Source organism: Rhinolophus ferrumequinum, chromosome 23 (genome assembly GCF_004115265.2).
Source record: "Rhinolophus ferrumequinum isolate MPI-CBG mRhiFer1 chromosome 23, mRhiFer1_v1.p, whole genome shotgun sequence".
NCBI lineage: Eukaryota > Metazoa > Chordata > Mammalia > Chiroptera > Rhinolophidae > Rhinolophus > Rhinolophus ferrumequinum.
Genome location: NC_046306.1, coordinates 25,639,347 through 25,666,629, shown reverse-complemented (window position 1 = coordinate 25,666,629; position 27,283 = coordinate 25,639,347). Strand labels below are relative to the sequence as shown.

At 52.5% G+C, this 27,283-nt stretch overlaps 1 protein-coding gene across 2 annotated transcripts; it reads left to right on the top strand.

Moving 5' to 3' along the window:
* Window positions 1–1,865: 1,865 nt before the first annotated feature.
* Window positions 1,866–26,847, top strand: SIGLEC1 (sialic acid binding Ig like lectin 1). 2 transcript variants are annotated; one of them, XM_033095417.1, is made up of 22 exons: window positions 1,866–2,030; window positions 9,062–9,137; window positions 9,419–9,778; window positions 10,035–10,331; window positions 11,803–12,069; window positions 12,416–12,670; window positions 13,969–14,268; window positions 14,924–15,181; window positions 16,239–16,574; window positions 16,841–17,098; window positions 17,302–17,604; window positions 18,992–19,252; window positions 19,415–19,726; window positions 20,131–20,382; window positions 20,712–20,981; window positions 21,071–21,322; window positions 21,616–21,918; window positions 22,564–22,824; window positions 23,623–23,925; window positions 24,182–24,287; window positions 24,668–24,740; window positions 25,388–26,847. In XM_033095417.1, the coding sequence occupies exons 2-22, from the start codon at window positions 9,089–9,091 to the stop codon at window positions 25,490–25,492; spliced, it is 5,181 nt and encodes a 1,726-aa protein (XP_032951308.1). In that variant the 5' UTR covers window positions 1,866–2,030; window positions 9,062–9,088; the 3' UTR covers window positions 25,493–26,847. The 2 variants fall into 2 exon arrangements, with proteins under 2 accessions (XP_032951308.1, XP_032951309.1); XM_033095418.1 differs by lacking the exon at window positions 1,866–2,030 and having other exon boundaries at window positions 8,836–9,137.
* The last annotated feature ends 436 nt before the right edge of the window (window positions 26,848–27,283 follow it).

Below are 27,283 nucleotides of genomic sequence, written 5' to 3'. Positions count from 1 at the left end.
CAGAATTCTTGGTGGCATCCAACAATAAACACATACCTGCAGGTGGGCTCAGGTCTGGCTGACTTTGGCTGGGTTCAGCTTGGCTTCGTTCCAGGTTGTGGGTTTGGTTCAGGTCTGTTCCACATGTCTGTCCTCCTGTTTAGACCAGCGGGTTACCTGGAGTATGTCCTTTGCATGGTAATGGCAGAAATGCAAGAGGACAAGGTCAAGACTTTGTTTATGTCACGTCCATTTCACATTCATTGGCCACAGTAAATTTTAGTTAAGACCAAAATCAAGGGATGAAAGAATATGCTTCCCACCATGATGCCATGGAGTAGACGTATATAGTCTACAGTGGACTGAAGGATTGGGGCCGATAAGTTGCACAGGCCTAGAGCTGGGGTTCCCTGGACCGACAAGCTTTATGTTTGGGTTGGACGAAGAAGCAATGGGATGAACCCATTGTATTTTGGTCAAAAGAGGAAATGACCCAAGATTCGGAGTAATATAGGAGCTACAAAGGGGATACAGTGACAGAGACTTTAATCTCTCTGGGGCCTGAGGATTTCAGGGTAGAATGTCAGGAGACAATTGCTTTGTGCCACTGGCACCTGAGGTCCTCCATCTGATTCAGGGTTTCATGTGCTTTTTAAAATGTTTTTATTTTTGAAGAGGGCAGAGCTCACAGTAGCCCATGCAGGGATCCAACCAGCAACCTTGGCATTATTAGCACCACGCTGTAACCAACTGAGCTAACCAGCCATCCCTCATGTCCTTTTTTTTTAAAAAAAGATTTTATTGGGGAAGGGGAACAGGATTTTATTGGGGAACAGTGTGTACTTCCAGGACTTTTTTTCCAAGTCAAGTTGTTGTCCTTTCAGTCTTAGTTGTGGAGGGCGCAGCTCAGCTCCAGGTCCAGTTGCCAGTTGCAGGGGGCGCAGCCCACCATCCCTTGTGCGAACCAGCAGCCTTTGGAGGTAGGAGCATGGAGCTCCAACCACCTGAGCCACCAGGCCGCCCTTCATGTCCTTTTTGATTGACACACATAGTTTGCCCACAGGATACAGGGGAATTGATTGGCTGTGGCTGGGCTCCCCACCAATATAAGTAGGCAGGGGCTGAGTTTAATTAAGTTTGATTTGTAAAACAAAGAAATGTGTTGTCACTTGTATCCAGGATTGTTTGGAGCCATTAAAATCTCCCCCATATGTCAAGTGCTTGGCTCAATAGTGGGCCTCAATACAATGGGCTCTAGTATTATAAAAGTAACTCAGCCATGCTGGGTTACCTTTCCTTCTCTGCCTCAGTGAGGGTGGGGGGCTGGCTGAAATCATGTGTGTTGGAGGGAGCGGGGTATAGAACAGTGGGGAAGGAGAGAGGAATCAGAGATACTCCTGCAGCCGTGAGGAGTGTCCTGGATGTTGGGGCCCCTGTGTTTCCTACAACTAGGGTCTGCTTCTCAGGGGGGTCTTCTCAGAAGTATCCAGGTGGCAGTGGGGTGCTGAGAGGCTCCCAAAGGGTTTGGAGAATCAATACCTTGGTCTGGGTGCCCTGGAAAGCTTTCTCACCCCAGACTGGGCTTGCCTCTTTCCCGATTGTCAGGAGGAACCGTGTGCAGAAAGCTTCCTTCCACCTCTCTCAGACTCCCTAAAAAGGCCAAGTGAGCCCAAAGAGAGGGATATAGAAATGGCTGGTGAACAGGGCTCCCTAGTTCCTACTTCACCTGAGAGGAGGCTCCAACATGGCCCCAGATCCCACTTCTGCTTGTTCAAGTCCCTCAGTGCCAGCCTTGCCCGAGGCCTTCCCCTGCCAACGAGATCTTTCCTGTCCTGGTATTGCGCAAGCTTGCAGCTGCCTCCCTGACGAGTGTCTGGGCTGGGCAGTGGAGCTGAGGCTTTGGGAAAAGAGGAAGAAGTTCCTGAGGCTGGATCTCCTCTCTCGCAGTGGCAGAGCCCTGGGAAGCCAGCAGCACCACGAGCTCCGGGGCCTCCTTCCGTTCTCCTCGCCTGTGGTTCACCAGCCTTGTAGTCATTTCCCCTGCGGAGCAGGTACTTCCATCCTCGGGCCTGGAGGGTGAGCAGAGGGTTGGGAATGGGCCTGGGCTGAGATTGCCTGGGGGGTGTCTGGGTGTGGGTGCTGGACTTTAAGCCGACCTAAGCCCCAGACACTCATCAAAGCTGCACTCACAACCCAATCCCCTTCACAACTCCAGATTTCCCCCAACCCACGTCCCCTCCCAATCCTAACCACGATCCTGACCCCAGCCAACCCAGCCCTGTTCTCTGTGCAACCCTACCTCACCCTCAGTTGTACCCCATCCCCAACCATGTACTAATCGTCATCTCTACCCAGCCGCAGCCCCAGCCGTCACCCTCACCCCAATCCCATCATCTTACCTCCACGTCGACCTTAATTCCATCCCAAATCGCAGCCTAACCATCTGCCTAAGCCAGCGCAGCATCTCTACCCAACCTTCGTTGTCGCCTCACTCTCGGCCCATTCCCGTTCTGCTTCATTCATCGGAACACAGGAACCCCAGCACAGCCCAGCGTAACAAGGAATGGGTGCTCAGGCTAAGAGCATTTATAGCCAGATTGAAATGTGAACTTTCTACTGCCCATTTCGAAGCCAACAGACCTTATTTAAGGGTTATATGGCTTTCAGAGTTAAATGTTTGGGGCTTTCCACTATTATGAAGATAATGTACTCCTGAAATTGTCCAGCTGTACCCTGGTTTCCTATCTATAGGGGAGAGCACTCCAGCTGGCTATGTTCCCCAATTTTCCTCCTTCTCCAACCTGATAGGGAAGTTGGGGGGACAAGCCCTAGTGTTGGGAAACAGAAACTGAATCCTTCATAGCTGCTTACAGTGAAACTTCCTCTGACCTTTCTTCCCCAGGCCGGACTTGGTCTCTGGGATCAGAGGTCAGTGGCTTGGGGACCCAGCCTGCCCTCCCCAGCTGTCCTGCAACGCTTGGTTTCACATAGACTTTTCCCACTCACTTGCTTTTGCACAGGCAGCAAACATAAATGCCTATCATGTGCCAGGCCAGCCCGTCCCAACCCTGATGCAACATATACCATTTCTAGGTAGGAGTGAGGATTTAAAACTCTGTTTTCAGAGTGCCCAAGACTTGGGGATACAAGGATGAACTTCAGGAACCTCCTGAGGTCTGGGAAACAATGCTCTCCCAAGTGGTCACTGTCTAAATGTTGGGTTGTTTTAGGGCTGAGGTGCTCTTTGTCCCCCAATACACCCACATCCCCTTCCCCAGGACCTGCAGTCATCCCTCTAGCACCAGGGGCGCTGGGTGCACCCCAGGGCACCCAGAGCTCAGCCTAAGCCTTCAACACCAGGCTTTCACACAGAGACAAGGGTCTCCCTTTCTGGGGTTCTTGTTGCCCCCTTTTTTTCCCCAGGAAAGTTCTCTGGACCAAGAGTGGTCTTTGAGGTAGAACAGGCTGAACCAATAAGCTGGACTCTGGTGGGACTGACCCCTTGGGTGTTGGGGCTGGGCTAAGTAAGTATACGTGATGTGATTTTAGAAAAGGTATTTTCACACGTTCCAAAACCATTCTGAGGTCAGTGTGTCACTATTCTTCCACCATTAAGTTCAACATTGCCCTTTCCAGGGCCCCAAACGGGAACAACAGAGGAGCAGGGGACATCAGATGCATGTCTTGCTGATATGCCAGCTATAGAGGATCTGACCCTGATACCTAGCATGGCTCTGGGCTCTGGGGCCACACCTGCCCCCAACCATGCACAGCGAGCTGCCTTTCAGTCCAGCATTCAGGTCATGGGTTCCAGTCTGGGCCAACATGAGCCTCTCCTGTGGCCAAAGACCAGGTGTGAGGGTGTGAGTATCGCCTCCTGGGACAGGAGCAGGCATAGGACTGCCCAAAGAACTGGAGACGAGCCATTGGGTCTCAGCAAATGACCAGACTTGTCTGTTGGAGCAGCCCAGTCAGGGGGCCATGTACTCTGAAGAATAGTGCTCTTCCGGGCCTTCCCAGGCCTTTGCTTCACGGTGCTCCCTGCAAGACCATCCCTCCTCCCTTCACATTTGGTCATCCTGACAGATAATTGTGGCCCATCCAGGCCCTGGGTGTCTGCTTAGCCCTCCCCAGGTGTGCCCCCTGGTAGCCACCAGAATCAGTTGGGCCCCACCTGTAAGCCTGATGATCTGGGGGCTGGGAGTTGTCATGAGTTTCCGGTCCCCATTTCTAGCCTCCCCCGGCCCTCCCACTCACTCTGCTGAGTCAGCATTTAGGACCAGGGAGGATTGCACAGTTGGCAACAGGGGTTTTTGTATGTGTGTGGTAACATATACATAACACAAAATTTATTGTTTTAACCATTTTTAAAAATTTTTTTATTGGGGAACAGTATGTTTCTCCAGGGCCCATCAGCTCCAAGTCATTGTCCTTCAATCTACCAAGTTTTCCCGAAAATAAGACCTAGCCGGACAATCAACTCTAATGTGTCTTTTGAAGCAAAAATTAATATAAGACCTGGTCTTATTTTGCTATAATATAAGACCCGGTCTTATCTAATATAATATAATATAAGACTAGGTCTTATATTAATTTTTGCTCCAAACGATGCATTAGAGCTGATTGTCCAGCTGGGTCTTAATTTCAGGGAAACACGGTAGTTGTGGAGGGCGCAGCTCAGCTCCAAGTCCAGTCACCGTTTTCAATCTTTAGTTGCAGGGGGTGCAGCCCACCATCCCATGCAAGAATTGAACCGGCAGCCTTGTTGTTGAGAGCTCACGCTCTAACCAACTGAGCCATCCAGCCGCCCCGTTTTAACCATTTTTAAGTGTACAATTCAGTGGCATTAAGTACATTCATAATATTGTGGAACCATCACACTGTCTATTTCCAGCACTTTGTCATCATCTAAAATAGAGACTCTGTACCCATTAAACATTAACTCCCTTTTCTCTCCTCCTTCCAGCCCCTCATAATTTTTATTCTCCTTTCTGTCTCTACTAATTAGCTACCTCATATAAGTGGAATCATGTAATATTTGCCCTTTTGGTCTGGCTGACTTCACTTGGCATAATGTTTTCAAGGTTCGCCCATGCTGTAACATGTATGAGTTCCATTCCTTCTTATTCTACAATATTCTATTATATGGATAGACCATATTTTTTTAATCCAGTCATCTATTGAGGAACACTTGGTTGTTCCCACTTTTTGGCTATTGTGAATAACACTGCTATGAACCTGGGTGTACAAGCACCTGTTTGAATCCCTGTTTTCAATTATTTTGGATCTATACCTAGGAGTGCAGTTGCTGGATCATACAGTAATCTTTTGTCTGCCTTTTTGAGGAACCACCCAACTGTTTTCTACCGGGGCTGCACCATTTTACATTTCCACCAGCAGTGCACTCAGCTTCTAATTTCTCCATATCCTCTTCAACTTTTATTATTTTCTGGCTTTGTTTGTTTCTTAATAGCCATTCTAATGGGTGTGAAGTAGTAGCTCATTGTGGTTTAATTTGCATTTCCATAATGATTAATGAATGACGTTAATTTAAGCATCTTTTCATGGGCTTATTGGCCATTTAATATCATCTTTACAGAAATGTCTATTCAAGTCCTTAGCCCATTTTTTGAATTTGGGTTTTTTGGTCATTGAGTTGTAGGAGATATATATATATATATATATATATATATATATATATATATATATATATATATATATATATCTCCCTTATGTATAATATTAATCCCAGAGATATGATTTGCAAATGTTTTCTTCCATTCTCTGGGTTGTGTTTTCACTCTCTTGATAGTGTCCTTGGATGCACGAAAGTTTTTAACTTTTTTTTTGAGCGGGGAACTGTGTTAAATTTATTTTATAATATGTAAACACTACATAATCTAGAAATAAATTTGTGAAATAAATTCACTTAAGCTATATTTGAAATTGTAATTCAGTCCTTTAAAGAGGATATGAGTATCCAATTTCAACTGTTTGTTTTTAATATAAGTGTCACATTCATATTGACAAAAATACTATGCACATTATGTGTTAATCAGTGGGCTAGTGTCTATTTTGTAATTTCCTTACCATTGCACTAACTTTCTTCTGTAAAGAATAATGCTTTTAAGGTTTCCTTCAATCCTTCTATTTTTTTTCTTTTATTTCTGTAGCAAGTTGATATTTCCCCTTATCTTCTTCCAAGACACACATCTTCATTTGCAACTGCTTTTTAAAAACTGCCATTGCGAACTAATGTGATAGCTTGTGTGTATAATTAGTAAACAAACTATCAGACAAACAGACATTTTGGAAATCTATGCTCAGTGTGGGGAGAGGCATTATACAAACAAAGAAATCTCGAGACCCCAGGCCTAGTTAAAATCCAGGTCCCGGAGGCTAACCTTAAGAGTGACACGAGGGCCGGCCGGTGGCTCAGGCGGTTAGAGCTCCATGCTCCTAACTCCGAAGGCTGCCGGTTCGATTCCCACATGGGCCAGTGGGCTCTCAACCACAAGGTTGCCAGTTCAACTACTCAAGTCCCCCAAGGGATGGTGGGCTCCGCCCCCTGCAACTAGGATTGAACACGGTCACCTTGAGCTGAGCTGCCGCTGAGCTCCCGGATGGCTCAGTTGGTTGGAGCCTGTCCTCTCAACCACAAGGTTGCCGGTTCAACTCCCGCAAGGGATGGTAGGCTGTGCCCCCTGCAACTACTAGCAATGGCAACTGGACCTGGAGCTGAGCTGCGCCCTCCACAACTAGGATTGAAAGGACAACAACTTGACTTGGAAAAAATACACACTGTTCCCCAATAAAGTCTTGTTCCCCTTCCCCAATAAAATCTTAAAAAAAAAAAAAAAAAGAGTGACACGAATCCTAGGGCTACCCAGGAACTGAACAGCCACAGGTCCTTGGACCAGAACGACTGGGCAGTGTGGTGTAGTGGCTCTGAAGGCAGAGGCTCTCATTCCAGTCCTTGCCTCTCTCTGGCAAGTGAAACATGTCTAGCCACCACTGGGTGGTCAGGCAGACCCACCATTCAGTCCCAGTACCCTGGCTGAGGTGCTGTCACAGCTCCCTGCTTACCTCAAGGAAACTGGTCTGTGGAGTTCACTTGGCCTCCATTTCCAAAGGAACTTTTACAGACCCTACTTTCTACCTGCCCGGTGACTTCAACTTCCCAAACATTTCTTCTTTTCAATTATAAAAAGAGATTTTTCCTTTTGTTTCTGATAAAAAACACACACACACACACACAAAACAAAACAAAACAAAAAACAACCAAACTGCCATTGCTTCTTTGTGTTGCTTTGCTCAAGTTTCCTTTTGATTCTGAAGTTTCCTTTTGTCATTTAAATTCTTGTGTCTCCACAACAATTTTACCAACCTGCTATTCATATTGAATTTCTGCTTCCTTTCTCATACGTGATTCTTCTAATGCTTCCAGTAAACTTGTTTTGAAATCTCAGAGCTGAACAGAAAATAATGTCTCTGAAGAGCTTTTCAAAGCTCTTCAGAGCAAAGGGAGATGACGATTCCGTCTTAAAATCGTTCTCCATAGTAACATTTATTTCCGTATTTTATTGAGCTTTGCTTTATTGCACACACTCACAGATGTGTTTTTTTACAAATTGAGGGCAAGACCCTGCACCTTACTAACCTGCAGCCTTGATAGCATTTCGGGGAAAGTCACCAGAAGTCCCAGCAAAGAGGATGAGCTCCGAGGCGCATGCTCGGTTACCTCAGAGGAGGGCTCCTGATTCCCCCGGAAGGCAAAAGGTTTTAGCTTTTATCAAGTCCGATTTATCTATTTTTCCTCTTGTTGCTTGTACTTTTGGTGTCATGCTTAAGAAGTCGTTGCCTGATCTTAGGTCATGAAGATTTTCACCCATGTTCTCTTCTAACAGTTTTATAGTTTCTCTTATATGTGTTTCTGCCATCTCTCCCCGTTAGATTCATATCCATGGCACCCCTTAAAGCCCCATCCCCACCAGGGGTACACTAGGGTCTACCTTCTTATGCATACTACTATACTGTAGGCATTTAACTCATGTTTGTGGGATATGTGTTGTGCAGGACACTTATGCCCTCGTCATACCTAGACTTGCCCTGCCACCAACTCTAAATCCCCAAGGACCACACCCATCTCTTGCCCACTACTGCAAGGCCTGAGGGTCTCTGCGCTGCTGCAGAGCACTTATCCCCAGTCCCAGGTCCTGAGAAACGGGTGCTAACAAGCTACCAAGGACAAGGCAAGCACAGAAATGGTTCTGGGTGGGTACAGGAATCCCAAAGGGGAAGTTGTAGCTAGAAACCGCCTTCGAGCTACACCTTGAAGACTGAATAAGGTTTCAGCAAGCAAAGATTATTTGTGGTGGGGACAGAGGTGCTCAATTGGAGAGCCCATGGGCAGATGGGACTGGCCCCAGGGTGGGTGTGTAGGGAGCAGAGAATGAGGGCAGAGCTGGCAGTAAGAAATATGTATTAGGCCCATATCTCCTGGGCAATGGGGAGTCACAGAAAGTTTTTGAGCAGGGGAGTGGCTCTTAAAGGTGGCACTTTGGTGAGTGCTCAGTCAAGCCCCATTATAGCTTATAGCTAGCTGGTAAGGCTGGAGGTAGGGAGACAAATCTCGAGTTAGAAACCATCATTCTTGCTGCGTGCCTTGGAGTAAGTCACTGGGCCTCTCTGAGTTCCGGTTCCTGTTGGCTCGGGTGACAGGGAGGGACAGGGAAGTGGGAAGAAAGCGAGAAACATCTGTTCATCTGCTCTAGGGCAGTATCCTTAAGGGGCTGGGAAAGCAGAACTTGGGGTGGGGCTTAGGGACATATATTGGACTTTCTGGGGCATGATACCAAGTGAGGGCATTCCCGGTAAAGGCCAAGCCGTGACCGTGGGCTCCTGGCTCCCAGCTGATGGCCGCCCAGAAGTCCTGGGCAGCCCTGCCCTCTCACTGGGTTGGCCAGCACAGCACGTGGGAACACAAGACTGGGCTCTCAGCAGGCTCTGAGGCTGGGGTGCCCTGAGGTTCCTTAGGAGGTCCCTGTGTGCCCAACCAACACAGTGTACACCACCCTCCTAGGCACCAGAACCAGAGCAAGAACCTGCTATGGGCCACCTGCTCCAGCTGCTCTACCTGGCCTCATCCATCTCAGCAGGTAAGCTTTGCTGGCCTTGCCTGTTTCACAGGGCCCAGACTTGCTGGCCTGCAGACTGGACTGTGCCTTGTCACAGGTTTGGCCACTGAGGTGGAAGGGCAGGCACAGGGAGGCACTGGCAGGGAGGAGTGACCTTCCTTGGGGTGCCCAGAGAGGCTGAGCTGCTGGGGGCAGGACATGGTTTGGGGGTTCATCTGGGGCACGTTCCATGGAGCAGATCTTAGGGCTCTTCGGTGACCCCAGGCCTGCATTATTCTCCTGTCTGTCTGCCCCTCCCTCAGTCCTGGCATCGTGGGGCAGCTCCAGTCCCAATGCCGTGCAAGGAGTGAAGGGGTCCTGTCTCATCATCCCCTGCGTCTTCACTTTCCCTGCTGACGTGGAGGTGACTCATGGCATCGTAGCCATTTGGTACTATGACTACTTGGGCAGTCGGCTGGTGGTTCACCATTCGGGGGACCCCCAGTTGGTGGAGGAACGCTTCCGCGGCCGCACCGAGCTGCTGGGGCGCCTCGAGCACAGAGTGTGCACCCTGCTCCTAAAGGACCTGCGCCCCCAGGACTCGGGCTCCTACAACTTCCGCTTCGAGATCACTCAGGTCAATGGCTGGACAGAAGTCAAAGCCACCAAGGTCACCGTGACAGGTGAGGAGCAGGGTGATCTGGCTGCTGCCTGGAAGGGACACCCAAGCTGCTCCTGGCTCTGCTAACTCACAGCCCCAACTTCTGTCCTAAGCCTAGCCCCAGCCTTGTGATCCCCATGCAGTCACCCCAAGTGGGGGTGGGGATAGGAAGCAACCTCTCTTTCCCCTTGAAGACCCTTGCCCCGGCTCACCCCTTAGCTGGGTGAGGTCTCCAGTGTGGTAAAGGGGAGTCCTGACCCTCTTGTCTTTGTCCTCAGAGAACCTCAGTGTGCCCAACATTGCCTCGCCGTTAGAGCTTCGCGAGGGCATGGAGGCCGAATTCAACTGCTCCACTCCCTACGCATGTACACAGGAGAGGATCAGCCTGCAGTGGCAAGGCCAGGACCCTGCTCGCTCAGTCACCTCCAACCTCCAGAAGCTCGAGCCCACAGGCATCAGCCATCTGGAGACCCTCCGCATGGCCCTGTCCTGGCAGGACCACGGCCAGACCCTGCGCTGCCAGCTCTCGGTGGCTGAACATAAGACAGAGGGCGAGATTCGCCTCCAAGTGCAGCGTGAGTACACTGGGGCCATTCCCTCATTACCAAGCACACATCTGTGGCTCCCCAATGGAAACTGCTCCTTCTCCAGCCAGTGGAAACATGGCCCTTGCCCCGAGGCAAAGCTGGGAACACTTGGACCTCCAGGGTGGGCAGGCGGAGAGAGAATGCTAAGCGCTAAGAACCATGTTTAATGGCTCCTTTGCACCTCTTATCCCTGAGGCCAGGCTGGGCACAGAAGGGGAGACACAAAGAGCCAAAGACTTGGGGGTCGGGCAGCAAGCACCCTGGGATTTAGCCCAGCTCTGGAGGGTACTGGGGGAGGGGAGTGGTCTGCCTCTTTCCTGCCTATGGCTGCTCACGTTCATGGTAATCAGTGTGTCACTGGACATGGCAAAGACGCCATGGGAGAAAGCCCCAGTTTCCACTTGATTGAGCGTCTCACCGTCCCAGTAAAACAGGGTAGCCTGTTCTAGAACAACCACTGTTCACGGGCATCAGGCAGCTAGTTCCACCGTCCACGAGATGAGCAAACTTTGGGCAACTTACTTGCCTCTCAGAGCCTCTGTTTTCTTGTCTGTACAGGGCAGAGGCCATCGATAGTACTGTTAAATAAATACTAGTTCCTAGCGCATAGAATTGTTATGAAAATTAGAGGAGTGCTTGGCACATACTAATTGCTCAAAAATAGTAGGTTTCTACTATTTTCATATTTACATAGATTAAGCGCTTGAAAATATGAGCTTTTATTAACATATTACATAGAGAGAGGTTTTGGAATAAGATTGAAAGAAATGCAGTTCTTGGGGGCGGCTGGATGGCTCAGTTGGTTAGAGCGCGAGCTCTTAACAACAAAGTTGCCGGTTCAATTCCCGCATGCGATGGTGGGCTGCCCCCGCCCCCGCAACTAAAGATTGAAAATGGGGACTGGACTTGGAGTTGAGCTGCGCCCTCTACAACAAGATTGAAGGACAACGACTTGACTTGGAGCTGATGGGCCCTGGAAAAACATACTGTTCCCCAATATTTCCCCCAAAAAATGAAAAAGAAATGCAGTTCTTTGTATGGTTGGCACCCTCTTTACAAGTCGGCTAACCATTCTCAGAGCTAATTTGACTCTATCTTTGGCCCCCTCCATTAGGTGGCTGGTCCCTCACCAACCAACAGCTACCACAAGCCACCCAAGCAAGCAGTGTGTATCCATGACTCCCAAATAGATGGACAGTGTCATGAGGCAGAAAGCCCTAGAAGACAGTGTGGCCTGGATGCTAGGTCAAGCATTGCATTATCAGGCTGTCAATGGAGAAGGAAGGGATCAGGAATTCCTCACAAGGTGGGGGACAGTGCAATCCTGGATAGGGGAACTAACAGGACTGATGATTATTCTGGCTGGGCTTCCTTAGGGCAGAGTGTTGACAGAGGAAAAGTGTGCCAGCCCCTGCCTGCCCCTGGCACCTTACCTGACACACTCCGTCATACCTTGCAGATGCCCCCAAGGGGGTGGAGATCCTCCTCAGCCCCTCGGAGGGGAACATCCGTCCAGGTGATCCAGTTACACTCACCTGCCAGGTGAACAGCAGCTACCCCAAGGTCAGTTCCATGCAGTGGGTCAAGGATGGGACACACCTCAAAACCCAGAGTCGTGTGCTGAAGTTGTCCCAGGCAGCCTGGGATGATGCTGGCATCTACGCCTGCGAAGCTGAGAATGGTGTGGGCTCCTCCGTCTCCCTTCCTGTCAGCCTCCACGTTTTCAGTGAGTCCTGGGTGAGCCTGGGTCTTGACTAGAGGGCAGGGAAAGGGTCCTGGCCACTGGGGCTGAGGGGAGCCAGGCCAAGATGCCTCCTGGAACGTGGATGTGGAGATGTGGAGTCCCAGCCCTGAATCAGACAGATGGCAAACCTCCCCGTCAGGGTGGGATATCAGGAGGATCCCAGTGTACAGGACAGAGATGCAGGGCCAATCCAGGAGGCTCCGCTGCAGAAGGGGTGTGAAGTAGACTGTCAGAGATTTAGGCTGAGGGGCTACAACCCCCGCACTCTGAGAGGTTGGGCCTGGAAGGCGGCTGGGTACCTCCAGTGTGCCCTATGTTGCCCCCACAGTGGCCAAGGTCCAGGTGAGCCCAACAGGCCCCATCCAGGAGCACCAGACAGTGACGCTGGACTGTAACGTGCCTAAAGGAGCACCCAGTGAGCTGCGCTACAGCTGGTACAAGAACCAAGTCCTGCTGGAGGACGCCCACAGCAGTACCCTCCAGCTACTTTCAGCCACCAGGGCCGACACCGGCTTCTACTTCTGTGAGGTGCAGAACGCCCAGGGCAAGGAGCGTTCTAGCCCTGTCAGCGTGGTGGTCATCCGTAAGTGGCCAGGGTGGGATGGACGCTGCCAGAGCCCAGCCAAAGGCTAGAGCCCCTGCAGGAGGGTTAGGGTCCTGGGCCCAGATGACCTTGAGCTATGCACACCTGAGCAAGGCTTTGACCTCCCTGGGCCTTAGTTTCCTCCTATTTTTAAAAAAACTTTATTTTGAAATAAATTCAAACTTACAAAAAGAGTACAAAGAATTATCATATACCTTTAACTTAGATTCCACATTTGTTAATATTTTGATACATTTGCTCTCTTTCTTTTTAAATATATATTATATATGTGTGTGTATATGTGTATACAACACATGTATACACACATATGAGCATATATGTGTGCATGCATGTACACACATTTTCTCTTTGTAAACACAAACACATATGCATTCTCTATACACACATATGTATAATATGCACTCTATTGATATACACACACACATATACGTTATCTATCACCTATCTATCTATCTATCTATCTATCTATCTATCATCTATCTATCTGTCATCGATCTGAATTTATGTTCCTGAAGTTGCAGACATGTTGCCTTTTTACTCCTTTGTTCCTCAGTGTGTATTTTCTAAGGTTGTTCTCATACATAACCACAGTACAGTGACCACAGTTGGGAAATCTAATATTGACCTAAGACCATTACCTAATCAACAGTCCATATTTAAATTTTACCAATGGACCCAATAACGTTCTTCATGGCAATTATTTTTTCTGATCCAGGATCTAACCCAGGATCCCATGTTGCATTCAGTTGTCATGTCTCTCTATTCTCCTTTACTCTGGGACAGTTCCTCAGCCTTTTCTTGTCTTTCTTGACATTGAAACTTGAACAGTACAGGCCAGTTGTTGTGTGGCTTCCCTCAGGTTGCATCTGTCAGAACTGCGTAGACTGAGCCCAGGCACTTGGGCAGGAAAGTCACAGACGTGATGCTGCATCACATCAGGAGGCACGTTACGTCAGTGTGCCCCATTGCTGGGAGTCTTCACTTTGATCACTTAGTTGAGGTGCTTGCTGTCCACTGCCAAGTCTCTGCCAGTTTTCCCATCTTTAAAGTAGGGTGTGTGCGACCCCCCACTCGCAGGGTTGCCACAAGGATGCCTGGCATGACAGCACGACTTGCCCAGCCCAGGGACAAAAGTGGATTCAGCAGGCCCTCAGGAGCTGCTGGGGCCACCCCCCTGCCAGGGCATCATGGGACAAAGCAGGTGCAGGGGTCATAGGCTATAAAGAGGGATCCAGGGAGTGCCCCTGTCTGAGGGTGACAGGCTCTTCTCCTCACAGACCCACCCCTTGCCCCAAACCTAACTGCCTTCTTGGAGATCCAGAGGGGACTGGTGGGCATCCTCCACTGCTCCGTGGTCAGCGAGCCCATGGCCACCCTGGTGCTGTTACACGGGGGACTTGTCCTGGCCTCCACCCTCGGTGAGGGTAACCGCAGCCCACGCTTCAGTGTCTCCTCTACCCCCAACTTCTTGCGCCTGGAGATCCGAAACTTGGAGCTAGCCGACAGTGGGGAGTACACATGCACAGCCACCAACTCCTATGGGAATGCATCCTCCACCCTGGACTTCCATGCCAATGGTAAGATGGCCTCAGGGGGCTTGTGGAGGGAGCCCGAGTAGGAGGCCTGCTCTGGTCTCTTCCTCCTAGGAGTCTAGAGAGCTCAACTGAGGAGCTGAATTAGCTGGCTAGTAAAAACCACCTCAAAGATCTGGGCTATATACAGTCATCCCAACCTGGGAGGTTCCTGTAAGTCAAGGCAAAAAGGGAAACATGGCAGGTTGTATTATTCCTTTTGTACACATTCTGACTCAACGTAGAGGGTCCTTCATATGCATTCATTTGCTTTTTTATTTATCAAACATTTGGGGCAGGCTCTGTGCTAGGAGTCAGATGCAGGAGGCTCAATAGAGAAGTAGGTGCGTGTGCTGCCCTCCCCTCCTTCTGAAGCCATGGCAGACATAGCTAATCGATCAAGCCAGGTTTTTGACACAAGCTTGGGTTCTGGCTTGGAATCCTTCTCAACCAGGCTGCAGCCAGTTACTATCAATAGATCAGGATTGGCATTCGAGGCCAAACCCTCCTGAGCTTCGAGAGTCACATAGCTGATAGCACGAAGCCCAGACCAACCTACAGTTGTGTGGGGAAAGGGTGATGCTGGAGGGCTTCCTGCAGTAGGTGGCACAGAGCCACAGATGTGCAGAGGAGCTGAGCCTCCCTTTCTCTCTTCTGCCAGTGGCCCGCCTCCTCATCAGCCCAGCAGCAGAGGTGATAGAAGGGCAGGCGGTGACACTGAGCTGCAGGAGCGGCCTGAGCCTGACTCCTGACACCCGCTTCTCCTGGTACCTGAACGGAGCCCTGCTTCTCGAGGGGCCCAGCAGCAGTTTCTTGCTCCCTGCAGCCACCAGGACGGATGCTGGCTCATACCACTGTCGAGCCCAGGATGGCCACAGTGCCAGTGGGCCGTCCTCACCTGCCGTCCTCACTGTGCTCTGTGAGCAGTCTCCCCTTCGGCCCCTGCCTGCTTTGGGGAGGGTCAGTCCACTGGGGTCCACCAGCCATCCCTACTGGGGTCCACAGGCCCTCCTGGCCCTGTCCTGCTCAGGGCCTACATCAGGAGGGCAGCTGCAAGCCTAGGCAGCATGGGTCTCTCCATCCAGCGCTAAAATCTGGGGAACAAGGCTAAGGATTTCTTTACCTTCCAATGTCCCATCCTGCAATCCCAGCCCCTAGCCTCAAACCCACCATGGGCACCATGTCCAAGCTTTGTCCTCCTGAGCTGGGCCCTGGGACACCATCTTCCTATATACGCGCACACACCCCGTAGACTGTGCCCTCACGGGCTCCCAGAGACACAAAGGCAGAACCTCTCGGTGCAGGAACTGCGTCCTATTATGGGTGGATGCTCCATATTATCCGAGGGACTGACCAATGTTCAGGGCACACTTAGCTTCCAGAAAGCCTCCCCTGACATGGGCACGAGCAACATCCTGGGACTGTCAGGAAGAACAGCTGACTCGCAGGGGTTTTCAAGTGTCAGAGTAAGATCAGGTGGGGGCCTTGGCTGATGGCTATCTTTGACCATCCATCTCCAGAAGCCTCTATGAAGAGAGCATTTTAGGCATTGTCTGTTATCATGGGAGCTGGCTTGGAGATCAGAGATAAAACGCGGGGAGGAAGGGATGGGCTGCAGAGTGGGAGCAGAGGCAAGCCTCGCAGGGATTGCTATGTGAGTGCCCGCCTCAGGAGCACAAGGGAATTAGGCAAGTGGCCAGTAGGCCACACTGCACCTTTGTCCACGCTAGAATATGGCCCTCCTTCCTCTGGGAAGACTCAGTCCAGCACTAGGGCATAGCTTAGCATGAGGCACGTGGGCTGAATTCCTTCCACCCTGGTTTGGTTTTCCTTGTGCAGTGCACAGCCTGCACAGCTGTTTCTGGTAGCTCTGGGCACACCCCTTTATCCAGTGTGTTCTGGGAGCCTAACCAGCTTCAGGACCTATGAGGCCCTGGCAGAGATTGTGGATGAGTGCCTGCTCTTCCTCCTTACAGACGCCCCACGCCAGCCCATGCTCACTGCCCGGCTGGATCGCGATGCTACAGGAGGTGGGGCTGGCCGTCGAGGCTTTCTCGAGTGCCGTGTGGATAGTGACCCCCCAGCCCAGCTGCGGCTGCTCCACAGGGACCATGTAGCAGCCTCTTCTCTGCCATCAGAGGGTGGTTGCTGTACCTGTGGGGGCTGTTCCCAGCGCGCAAAGGTCCACAGAGCCCCCAACCTGCTGCGTGTGGAGATTCGAGACCCAGTGCTGGAGGACGAGGGTGTGTACGTGTGTGAGGCCAGCAACACCCTGGGCAATGCCTCCTCCTCGGTGACCTTCGATGCCCAGGGTAAGTCAGGGCAGGAAGTGGTGCATTGGGTCAGGGGCCAGTACTCAGGACTATTCCTCTGCAACCTGGCTCCAAGGAAGGTCTGTCCAGTGAAACCATCTCATTCAGCAGTGGGAGTTCACTTTCCTCCCCCATCTAGTGGGCACTCCAGAGGGTCTCCTTCCTGCCCCCTCCAGGCTGGGAAGCTGGGCCACTGGCCCCTGGGGTGGGGGGGGACAGTCAAGGTGAGGCCTGTCTCGAGTGAGCCTGTGCTGCCTGCTCTCCAGCCACTGTCCTGGTCGTCACACCATCACACAGACTGCTAGAAGGCACCGGAGCCAACCTGACTTGCAATGTGAGCCGGGAAGCCAGCGGTGGCCCTGCCAACTTCTCCTGGTTCCGGAATGGGGCACTGTGGGCCCAGGGTCCGCTGGAGACCGTGACGCTGCTGCCTGTGGCCAGAACGGATGCTGCCCTCTATGCCTGCCGCATCCTTTCTGAGGATGGTGCACAGCTCTCTGCCCCTGTGGTCCTGAGCGTGCTCTGTGGGTGATGGGCACTTGGAGGGTTGAGGGGGTAGGGTGGGGAGAACCAGGCTGCGGTTGGGTTTGGGGAGACAAGAACATGGCTTGGGCATGAGAAAGTGTGGGCCTGGACTGTGTGTGGAGGGAGGAGTGGGACACAGAGTGGCAGCTCCGATGTGGTGAGCTGTGCTGGGGGTGACCTGAGCTCCCCGCTGTGCCTGCAGATCCCCCGGACCCTCCAAAGCTGTCAGCCCTCCTGGACGTGGGCCAGGGCCACATGGCGGTGTTTGTCTGCACTGTGGACAGTAGTCCCCTGGCCCAGTTGACCCTATTCCATGGGGAGCACCTCCTGGTCACCAGCATGGGGCCCCAGCTCCCATCCCGTGGCCGTCTCCAGGCCAAAGCCATGGCCAACTCCCTGCAGCTAGAGGTCCGAGACCTGGGCCTTGGGGACTCTGGCAGCTACCGCTGTGAGGCCACAAATGTCCTCGGATCAGCCAATACCTCCCTCTTCTTCCAGGTGCGAGGTGAGTATCAGTCTTCTGAAGACGTAGTAGACCCAGGTGCCCTGGGGGCCATCTGGCCAGGTTTGGGGCTGAGCTGTGTGTATTTTGTGCAGAAATGTGAGGTCTTTTCAGCCATAGTTTGGGGATAATTTCCAACCAGCCAGCCAATAGGAGGCCTCCCTACTCCAGCTAGACATTTGCAGCCAATAGGAGGCTGTGGCAATTGCACAAGGCATGTTGCTTGGTTGGAGCAATTTGACAGATAACTTCTTTTGTAATAATATAATTTTGTTAGATAATAATAATTCTCACACAAAACTTAATGTATGTATAGTATGCCTATACATGTGTAATATATGTATATGAATGTGTGTATGTACACACATATATATACACGAGTATGTACACAGACATAGAATACGTTCATATTCTTTATTAGTATATATAGTCATACGTATATATATATTCTTCTGTAAAAATCCTCCCTACATGAATAAACCAGGAAAAAGGAAATTTAATACACATAATGCTGCAAAGGTCAAAGAAAAGCACACAATTTTTCTCCCACAATGACAAACATCAATTTTTGAACATTTTCCTTTGGCTTTGGTTCTATAAATCTTTTCTTATTTATCATGCCAATTTCACAGGCAGAGAAATTAAGGGTCAGAGCTTTAGGAGCTTGCTCATGATCACATGACTAGCAGGTAGCCCTGCAAGCTCAGGACTAATCTGGTTCTGGTCTCAGGTACAGCCTGTGTTCTCTGTCACTACTCCTGCTGTCCCTCCTTCTCACTGCCGCCACCCTGGTGTCCTCCTGCCTCAGGCCCAGGGGGAACTAAGGACTGCCCTTTGCCCAGTCCCCCATTCCTGGGCTCTCATGACCCGGAGCCTGGGTGCAGAGCTGGGCTGGAGAGGGCTGGAGAGAACTCAAGATCACACAGTGGCTATTTTCCTCTTCCAAGCCCTCAGTCACCGCTGCAGAGTCCAGCTCGTGATCAGGCAATGGCCCTTGTCACAACCTAACTCCCATTTTAGTGCTTTATAGAGTCAAACCAACATTTGTCAAGAGCTAACACATGTGCGCACTGTGCCTGGTGCTGAGTTACTAATCGTACAAGTCACGCCCTTGAGAGGCTCGCCCTCTTGTAGGCGAGGTGTGATGAACGGCATAGCAAAGCCATAACTCAAGGTGGTGGGCAGTAAACGCCAAGACAGACCGATGCCTGGTAGAGGAAAGAGGAGAGGCCAAGACATGGAGTTGAAGTGGACAGTGGGAGAGGTAGGGAGGCTGTGGCTCCAGGACAGAGGGTTGCGGTCATGCAGTTCTGGAGTGGATGCACACGCAGTCTCAGATATAGGGGCTTATGGTGAAGGGCCCTCACTTGCTCTCGGTTTCTCCCTGCAGCGGCCTGGGTCCAGGTGTCACCATCATCTGAGCTCCAGGAGGGCCAGGCTGTGGTCCTGAGCTGCAAGGTACCCACAGAGGCCCTGGAGGGGACCTCATACCAGTGGTATCGGGATGGCCAACCCCTCCCGGAGTCGACCGCGGCAACACTCCATTTTGCAGCCATAACTTTGAGCCAAGCTGGGGCCTACCACTGCCAAGCCCAGGCCCCGGGCTCAGCCACCACAAGCCTGGCTGCCCCTGTCAGCCTCCACGTGTCCTGTAAGCGCTTTCATCCTGTGCATGTTTCTTGGAGGGTGAAGGAGCCAAGGGCACAGCTGGGGGAGGGGAGGCTGAGCCCCTGGTCTTGGGCTCCGCCTCCATGAAAGAGCCTTAGATGAGGGACCCCGTGACCAGATCCTGACCACTCCCTGCCTTGTGTAGACGCCCCACGCCAGGCCACTCTCACCACCCTGATGGACACCGGCTCTGGGAGACTGGGCCTCCTCCTGTGCCGTGTGAACAGTGACCCCCTGGCTCAGCTACGACTGCTTCATGGGGACAGCCTCGTGGCCTCCACGCTACAAGGTGTGGGGGAACTCGCAGGCAGCTCTCCCCGGCTACAGGTGGCTGTGGCCCCCAACACACTGCGGCTGGAGATCCACAGTGCGGTGCTCGAGGATGAGGGCGTCTACACCTGTGAAGCTACCAACAGCCTGGGCCAGACCTCGGTCTCAGCCAGTTTCGATGCCCAGGGTCAGTGTGGGGGTCTGAGTATGTGCATGGGTGGCTCCTTTAAGAGGAAAGAAGGTTGGAGAGGGTTCTGGAAGCCTGGGGCACAGGCAAAAGGACTGAACTTGAGGAGTCTCCATTTCCACGCTTCTTAAGGGCAGCGGTCTCCAAACTTGGGTTTCATGGAAGAGCCTTTTTAAAAACAGTATTTTACATGAATGCCCAGTGGATAAAACTAATCAGAAAGTGGGTGCTCAAGGAGAAACCATAGCAGGGCCAGGGAAGACTGTGTTCTCCCATGTGCCCCCCCATTTACAGGAGGACTGCCTGTGCCTCCCAGAGGCTGCGGGGCTTCCCTCCATCATGGAGACAAATGGCTTGTTTCACGCAGCCTCACTGGTGTCCCCATGCCCTCCTTCTCTCCCCAGCTGTGAGTGTGCAGGTGTGGCCCAAGGCCACCGTGCAGGAGGGGCAGCTGGCGAACCTGACCTGCCTTGTGTGGAGCACCCGCCTGGCCCAGCTCACCTACACGTGGTACAAGGATGGGCAGCAGCGCCCAGGTGCCCGCTCCATCCTCCTGCCCAATGTCACCGTCATGGATGCCGCCTCCTACCGCTGTGGTGTGGTGACCCCTGGCCAGGCACCCCACCTCTCCAGACCTGTCATCCTGGACATCCTCTGTGAGTGTGGTTGGCTGCAGGGTGGCGCTCGAAAGAATGACAGCAGCTTACAGGGATCAGGGCATGGCCAGAGCCCCACAGGTGTCCACTGGGAACTTTGTACAGGAATTCATCCGACAGATGGAGCATTGCACAAGGAGCATGAGAGTTGTGGGGGGCAGGGCTACGGAATACGTCCTCTCTGGGCAGAGCAGCAGTGCCTCAGATTGGGCAAGTGGAGGCCATTGGGGTAGGGAGCCAGGGCCGTCCTGGTTTGAATGTCACCTGCAAACTGGCCTCCTTATGGCTGTGGACTCTGAACTCCTTCTATGTCTTTTGTGCTCCTGTAGACGCACCCCGCAGCCTGCGCCTAACCTACCTCCTGGAGAGCCATGGTGGGCGGCTGGCCCTGCTACTGTGCACTGTGGACAGCCGCCCACCTGCCCAGCTGGCCCTCAGCCGTGCTGGCCGCCGCCTGGCCTCCTCCACCACAGCCTCTGAGCCCAACACCCTGCGCCTGGAGCTGTGGGAACCCCGGCCCAGCGACGAGGGTCTCTACAGCTGTTCAGCCCACAGTCCTCTGGGCCAGGCCAACACGTCCTTGGAATTGCGGCTAGAAGGTGAGGCAGGGCCCAGGTCAAAGTTACCAGGGGTGGGATTAGCTGTGGTGTCTAGATGGGCCCAGCTGACCCTGGCATCCTTGGGACAGGTGTGCAGGTGACCCTGGCTCCATCAGCCTCTGTGCCTGAGGGGGCCTCCATCACAGTGACCTGTGAAGACCCTGCTGCTAGCCCACCCACTCTCTATACCTGGTACCACAACAGTCGCTGGCTGCAGGAAGGACAAGCCGCCTCCCTCTCATTCCCGGTGGCTACACGGGCTCACGCAGGCGCCTACTCCTGCCAGGTCCAGGATGCCCAGGGGACACGCAGTTCCAGGCCTGCGGCCCTGAAAGTTCTCTGTGAGCAGGGGTCCTTGGCTGGGGGTGCCCAGGGTGGTGGAGGGCGTTTCCAGGCCGTGGAAGGCGTTTCCAGACCGTGGTGGGGCTGGGCACAGGACCACAGTGGACCTAGGAATGGGCACTTGGGGAAAAAGGACATAGGTGATGAGGAAAGAGACCCTAGGTCTCTGGGAACGCTGCTTGGAGAAATCTGCCCACAAGACTCCAGAGAAGGTGACACTTCTAGGAGGGTGGACAATGGACAGTACAGGGTTTCCAAGCAAGGCCCCCAACTGTGCTCTGCCCCACCCCAGATGCCCCTCGGGATGCTGTTCTGTCCTCCTTCCGGGACTCGAGGGCCAGCCCCATGGCTGTAGTGCAGTGCACTGTGGACAGTGAGCCACCGGCCGAGCTGACCCTGTCCCGAGATGGCAAGGTGCTGGCTTCCAGTCACGGGGTCCATGGCTTGACATCGAGGACAGGCCATGTCCAGGTGGCCCGTAATGCCCTGCGACTGCAGGTGCAAGATGTGCCCTCAGGTGATGAGGACACCTACGTCTGCACGGCCCACAACTTGCTGGGCTCAGTCAGCACTACAGGACAGCTACATGCGGAAGGTGAGGAGAGGGGGAAGGACTCAGGTGCTGTGGGATTGGAGTCCATGTGGAGGGAGGCTGGCGGGCCAGAAGGGGCAGATATAGCCCTGCCTAATGATGGAAGAGGAGCAGCCCCCACTGGAGGGGTTTGCCCAGCCTGAGGGGGAGAAACAACCTTGCCCTTGGAGAGCTCCCTACAAGAGCAGCGGTGTAGCAATGCCCAAGAGGAGGTTGGGTGCAGGAGAGACAACTCTGCCCTCACAGAGCCCAGTCTGGGGGTGGTCCAGAGACCTACCCTGGGGAAGCCTGGGGTGGGGCGAGATACAGAGCCCTACTCTCAGGGAGTCCAGTCTGAGGAAGGTTGCAGTTCCACCCCTGGGGAGTCAGGTGTGAGGGCAGGACACAGCCTCATCCATCAGAAAGCCTGGTTTGATGAGAGAGGGAGACACAGCCCTGCCCTAGAGATCCCCAGTGCAAGGATGAGAGACAGCCCTGTTCTCAGAGATCTCAGTCTGATGGGGGAGACCTAGTCCCTTCTACAGGGACCCCGATCTCAAGTCAGGTCAGAACTTCTCAGAATGCACAGAGGCCTCTCAGATCCCACCCAAAAGCTCCGGCTCCCAAAGGCCTGCAGATCCCAACCTCCTCCTGGTCGTCGGCCTGCAGGTGTGCGTGTGGTGGCCCAGCCAGGCCTGGATGTGCCTGAGGGCGCAGCACTGAACTTGAGTTGTCACCTTCCTGGTGGCCCCAGGCCCATGGGCAACTCTACATTTGCTTGGTTTTGGAATGGCCAGCAACTACATTCGGAGCCTGTGCCCACCCTTGCCTTCTCATACGTGACCCGTGCCAAAGCTGGAGTGTACTACTGCCGGGCTGAACTCCCCACCGGGCCCACCATCTCTGCTCCAGTCATGCTCCGTGTACTCTGTAAGTGACACCTTCCCCCTGCCTCAGTCTCCCCACATCTCACATGCTCACCTCAGGTCTTCCTCCTCTTCTGTCTGCAAAGAGCAAGGACTTCACAGGTACGGAGTTCTGGGTTGGAAGACTATCACTGACTGGTTGTGTGATCTTGTGCCTCCCTGCCTTGGTTTCCTCATCTACAAAGCATCGGTCCCCTCACCGTGTGAGGTGCATAGGAGATAAAGCAGAGTGGAGCCACAGAGTGCCTGGAACAGGCCCTCATAAGCCTTGGTCCCCTACTCCATTTTTCACCAGGGCCCCATGCTGTATCAGCCAGCTATTGCTGTGTATCAAGTCACCCCAAAACTTAGCACTTAAAATGACAGCCATTTTATTTGCTCACAATTCTGTGGGTCAGAAATTTGGGCTGGGCTCAGCCAGGCAGTTCTTCTGCTGGTCTTACCTCATGTGGCTGCAGGTGTCTGATGGCTGAACTGAGGCTAGATGGTCTAGGATAGCTTCACCCTCTTGGCTGGCTGTTGGCTGGGCCACATGTGTGCAGCAGGCTGGCCTGGGCTTCCCAAATGGTTGTGTTCCAAGGAGAGCAGGAACTGTGAGTACTTTTGAGGTCTAGCTCTGACCTCATTGTGTGTCTACACAATGTCACTTCTGTCATTTAACGGTTAAAGCAAGTCACAGATACATGGAGTGAGGAAATGAACTCTTGATGGGAGGAGCAGCTAAGTCACCTTGCGTGGGTATAGGGAAGGCAGGAATTTATGGTTGTTTTCCACAATTACTACACTCCCTGTCTTCCTACAGACCCTCCCAAGATGCCCACCATGACGGTCTTTGTGGAGCCTGAGGGTGGTATCCAGGGCATCCTGGACTGCCGAGTGGACAGCGAGCCCCTAGCCAACTTGACTCTCCACCTTGGCAGTCGTCTGGTGGCCTCCAGCCAGCCCCGAGACACTCCAGCCGAGCCGCATATCCACGTCTCAGCTGCCCCCAATGCCTTGAGAATGGCCATTGAAGAGTTGAGACCCAGTGACCAGGGGGAATATGTGTGCTCTGCCTCCAACGCTCTAGGCTCTGCCTCCGCCTCCACCTACTTTGGAACCAGAGGTGAGGGTTCCCAGGCTGCTCCGCAAAAGGTCCAGCTCTCATGCCCAAGGGCTTCCTTCCGAGGTCTTCCTCGAATTCCTTTAGTGGCAATCAGCTTGTCTGTCTAGTCTAGACTGGTTGCTAGAAGCTCCTTTACATGAGGAAGCTCCTAAGATAAAGTGAAAGTCAGAAGTTTCATCTTGGGGGAGTCATCTTGGGAAGGAGCGTCGGAGGCCTGGAGCCACAGCTGCCCCCTGAGGTATCCCCTGTGTTCCAGCCCTGCATCGCCTGCGCCTGTTCCAGAAGCTACTCTGGGTCTTCGGGCCGCTGGCGGGCCTCTTCTTCCTCCTCCTGCTGGGCCTGGGGGCCTACTATACCTTGAGGTGGGTGTGGAGCTAGGGGTGGATGGAGCCACCTCATCTTTCTCCCTTACTCCCAACATCCCCCCATGTCCCTCCTACCAAATTCACAGACTCCATACTTTCTAGCCTGTTCGTCTCCCTCCTCACATTCCAAATTTGGGGATCCCTTTTAGAATCATCTCTAAATCCATCTTGCTGTAGTTTGCTTCTTTTCTTGTCTCTACCCTGTCTGTGCTGAAGAAAGGGCTAGAAAGGAAGAAAGTTAAGGTACCTCACACTCCACAATGCTCCCCACTGCTCGGTGCAGTGAGCAGTCAGGGGACAAGCATGTGGGGTGGGGGAAAGGAATGGGGGCAGGCAGCCAGGGGAGAGGCTCTCTGACTCCACTCTTGCCCTTGCAGAAGGAGGTATTTTCATAAGCGAAGTGTGAGTGAGAATTTGGTGGAGATGGATTCTCAGAGGGACACCACGCAGGTATGTATCCACCCTGTGGGCACACACAGACGTAATGCCTGGCTACCCCACAGTGCAGGGCTGGACCCTAGAGACTCCTCTCATTTATAGGCTGCTTCCTGGGGCTGGAGGGAGACTGGGGAGAGGATATAGAGAAACGTGGTCCCTTGAGAAGATAGGGGGAACCATATTCTGACTGGGGCAGAGAGAAGGCATGTGTTTGCTATGTGGTTGGCTGGCTGACTGGGGCAGACACTCTGAACTTAGCAGCAACACCTCGACTTCCAAGACAAATCTTGGAACACAGGACCCGATCGGTGTTTTGGGGTCTGTCTTCCCCACTCTTGAGTCTGCCCATCACCTGGGCAGGGGCGAAAGTCTGTTTCCCCTCCCCCACGATGTGTCCCCTTTTGTAGATAATCCATTTGGTGGGCCCGGGCTCCCAGCCATGCACATTCTCATTAACCCCTTTGGGACCACTACCCAAGGCTAGGGGCCTGGGGGACTGCACTCCAGAGTTAGGGATCAGGTGATGACTGCTCCCAGAGTCCTCCTGTGACCAGGGTTTCCTCTGTGGGAAGCTCATTGGTCCTGATGCAACCACATTTGGGAACTCATCCTGTGCTCTGCCCCTGAGCTGACGGACCCATGGCATTGCCTGTCCTTAGGAGGAGGTCAGTGAAAGCCGTGATGACTTGGGCCTCGTAAACAAGGCAGCGTTGGATCCCGCCTCCCTCTGTGAAAAGAGCTCGGTGACATCTGACCTTCTATGACCTGGTTCCAAACTTCTCGCCCCCAAGAAAAATGGGTGGTGAAAGGAGGGGTGAACCCCAATCTACTCTTGGGGGATGCTGAAGAGAATTGAGTTGATCCATTTCTCTTTCTCTATTCTCTGGATCTCATCTCTCCATTTATCTTCTAAGGCACCGCCTCTTTCTCCTCCAACCCTGGATGTTTTGGATGGATTAGAAGAGGAACTTTCCACAGCCTCACAGGCAGGCCAATGCACTCTGTACTAGCTAGGATGTAAGTTAGGCTGCTCTAACAAGACACCAAATACAGTAACTTCAACATGAGAAAGTATTATTTTTCTCTCCCATACTAGTCTGGGTATGTTACGATGGTTTAAGGTGTTGGAGCTCTGGATCCTTCTTATCTTTCTCCATCCCTAAAATGTTGCCATTGATTGTGAGGTTCACAATGATCCCACTGTGTTCACATTCCCTCCAGAAAGAAGGGTGGAAGTTGAAGGCACACCCATTTCCATTGTGGACACAACCCAGAAGCTTCCCATGTCATACCCACGCACTGCCCATTAGCTAGAGTTTATTTATATGGCCACTCTAAGCTGCAAGAGATTCTGGGAAATGTAGTGTTTTAATTCTACTTCCAAAGGACTCCCAACTATGGACTCATCCCTGAGAGTTTTGACACTGATAAGAATGCAGACCATGTTCTGTGTCAGGTCCATCTGCGGAAAGGCGTGCCCTGGTTCTGGGCTTCCTGGAGGACGTAGTCCCTCTCACACATTAAGACTGAGGGCATCAAGAAGCCTTGGTACTCTGTAAGGAGAGGGCATGCCAGGCAGTGTGTGTTGCCTGAGCAGGCATCTTGTGCCAGATATGGCCCCTGGAACAAGAGGTGCCCCCATTCTCAGTCCCCACCCACAGGGAGTGTGGGAAGCAAACGCAATGTCGTCAGCATCCTCGCCTCTGCTCCAAGTGTATTCCTCTCCATGATTTAGTGAGTTCAGGTCCTCTTCCTCTAGGCTCATGCACCAGAAGTTGTTAAGATGAATGAGGGTCACGAAGAAGGAATAAGGTGCTTCCGGGAAATCAGTGCATGAGGGGAGCCAGTTCTTGGGTAGGCTAGTGACTCCCCTGTCTGGTAGTCTGGTGACAGATGGTGGGAGGAACAAATAACATGCCACTCTGGGATTTGGGTTAAGAAACATGGGTAATAATGGCGACTTAGAATAGGGGCTAACAGGTTGGGAAGGAATTAGAGACCAGGTGAGCTGCATGTGGCCACGGCTGGGCCCCTTCCTGGTCCCAGGTCTCATTCCTTTTAGTGCCTGATTGCCAGACTCTTCTTGGGAGCCTGTCCAGCAGGTCTCCCCAATAAATGTCCACCCTATAACATAACTGGAGTGAGTCTGTTTCTTGCAACCCAAACTGCGAGAGTGGAACACAGAGGATTCAAATGTGAGTGGGGTTTATTCTGGGAGACTGTCTGCCAAGGTGACCAGTGGGTGCAAATTACAGGCATTTACCACAAGCTACCTTGTACTCAAGTGGTTTGTGCCCCTTCCTGCTCTTCGAGGCTCCGGGGGCTGTTCACCTCCAGTGCCCACATGACCAGCACCAGGCTTGGCTCGCAGGAGGTGAGTATTTAGTACGCCCTTGTTTTTCTACATTGTTGTCAAGTGGGAAGGTGGAAAGTATAGGCCAAATTCAGACAGGGGACAGGGAGTGAGCAAGCCAAATGCAGCCAGTGTTTTGGGGCTGTCTGGGGAAGAGAGCATGAGGGGAGGAGCACGTGTGGCCACAGAAGGGGTGGCTACT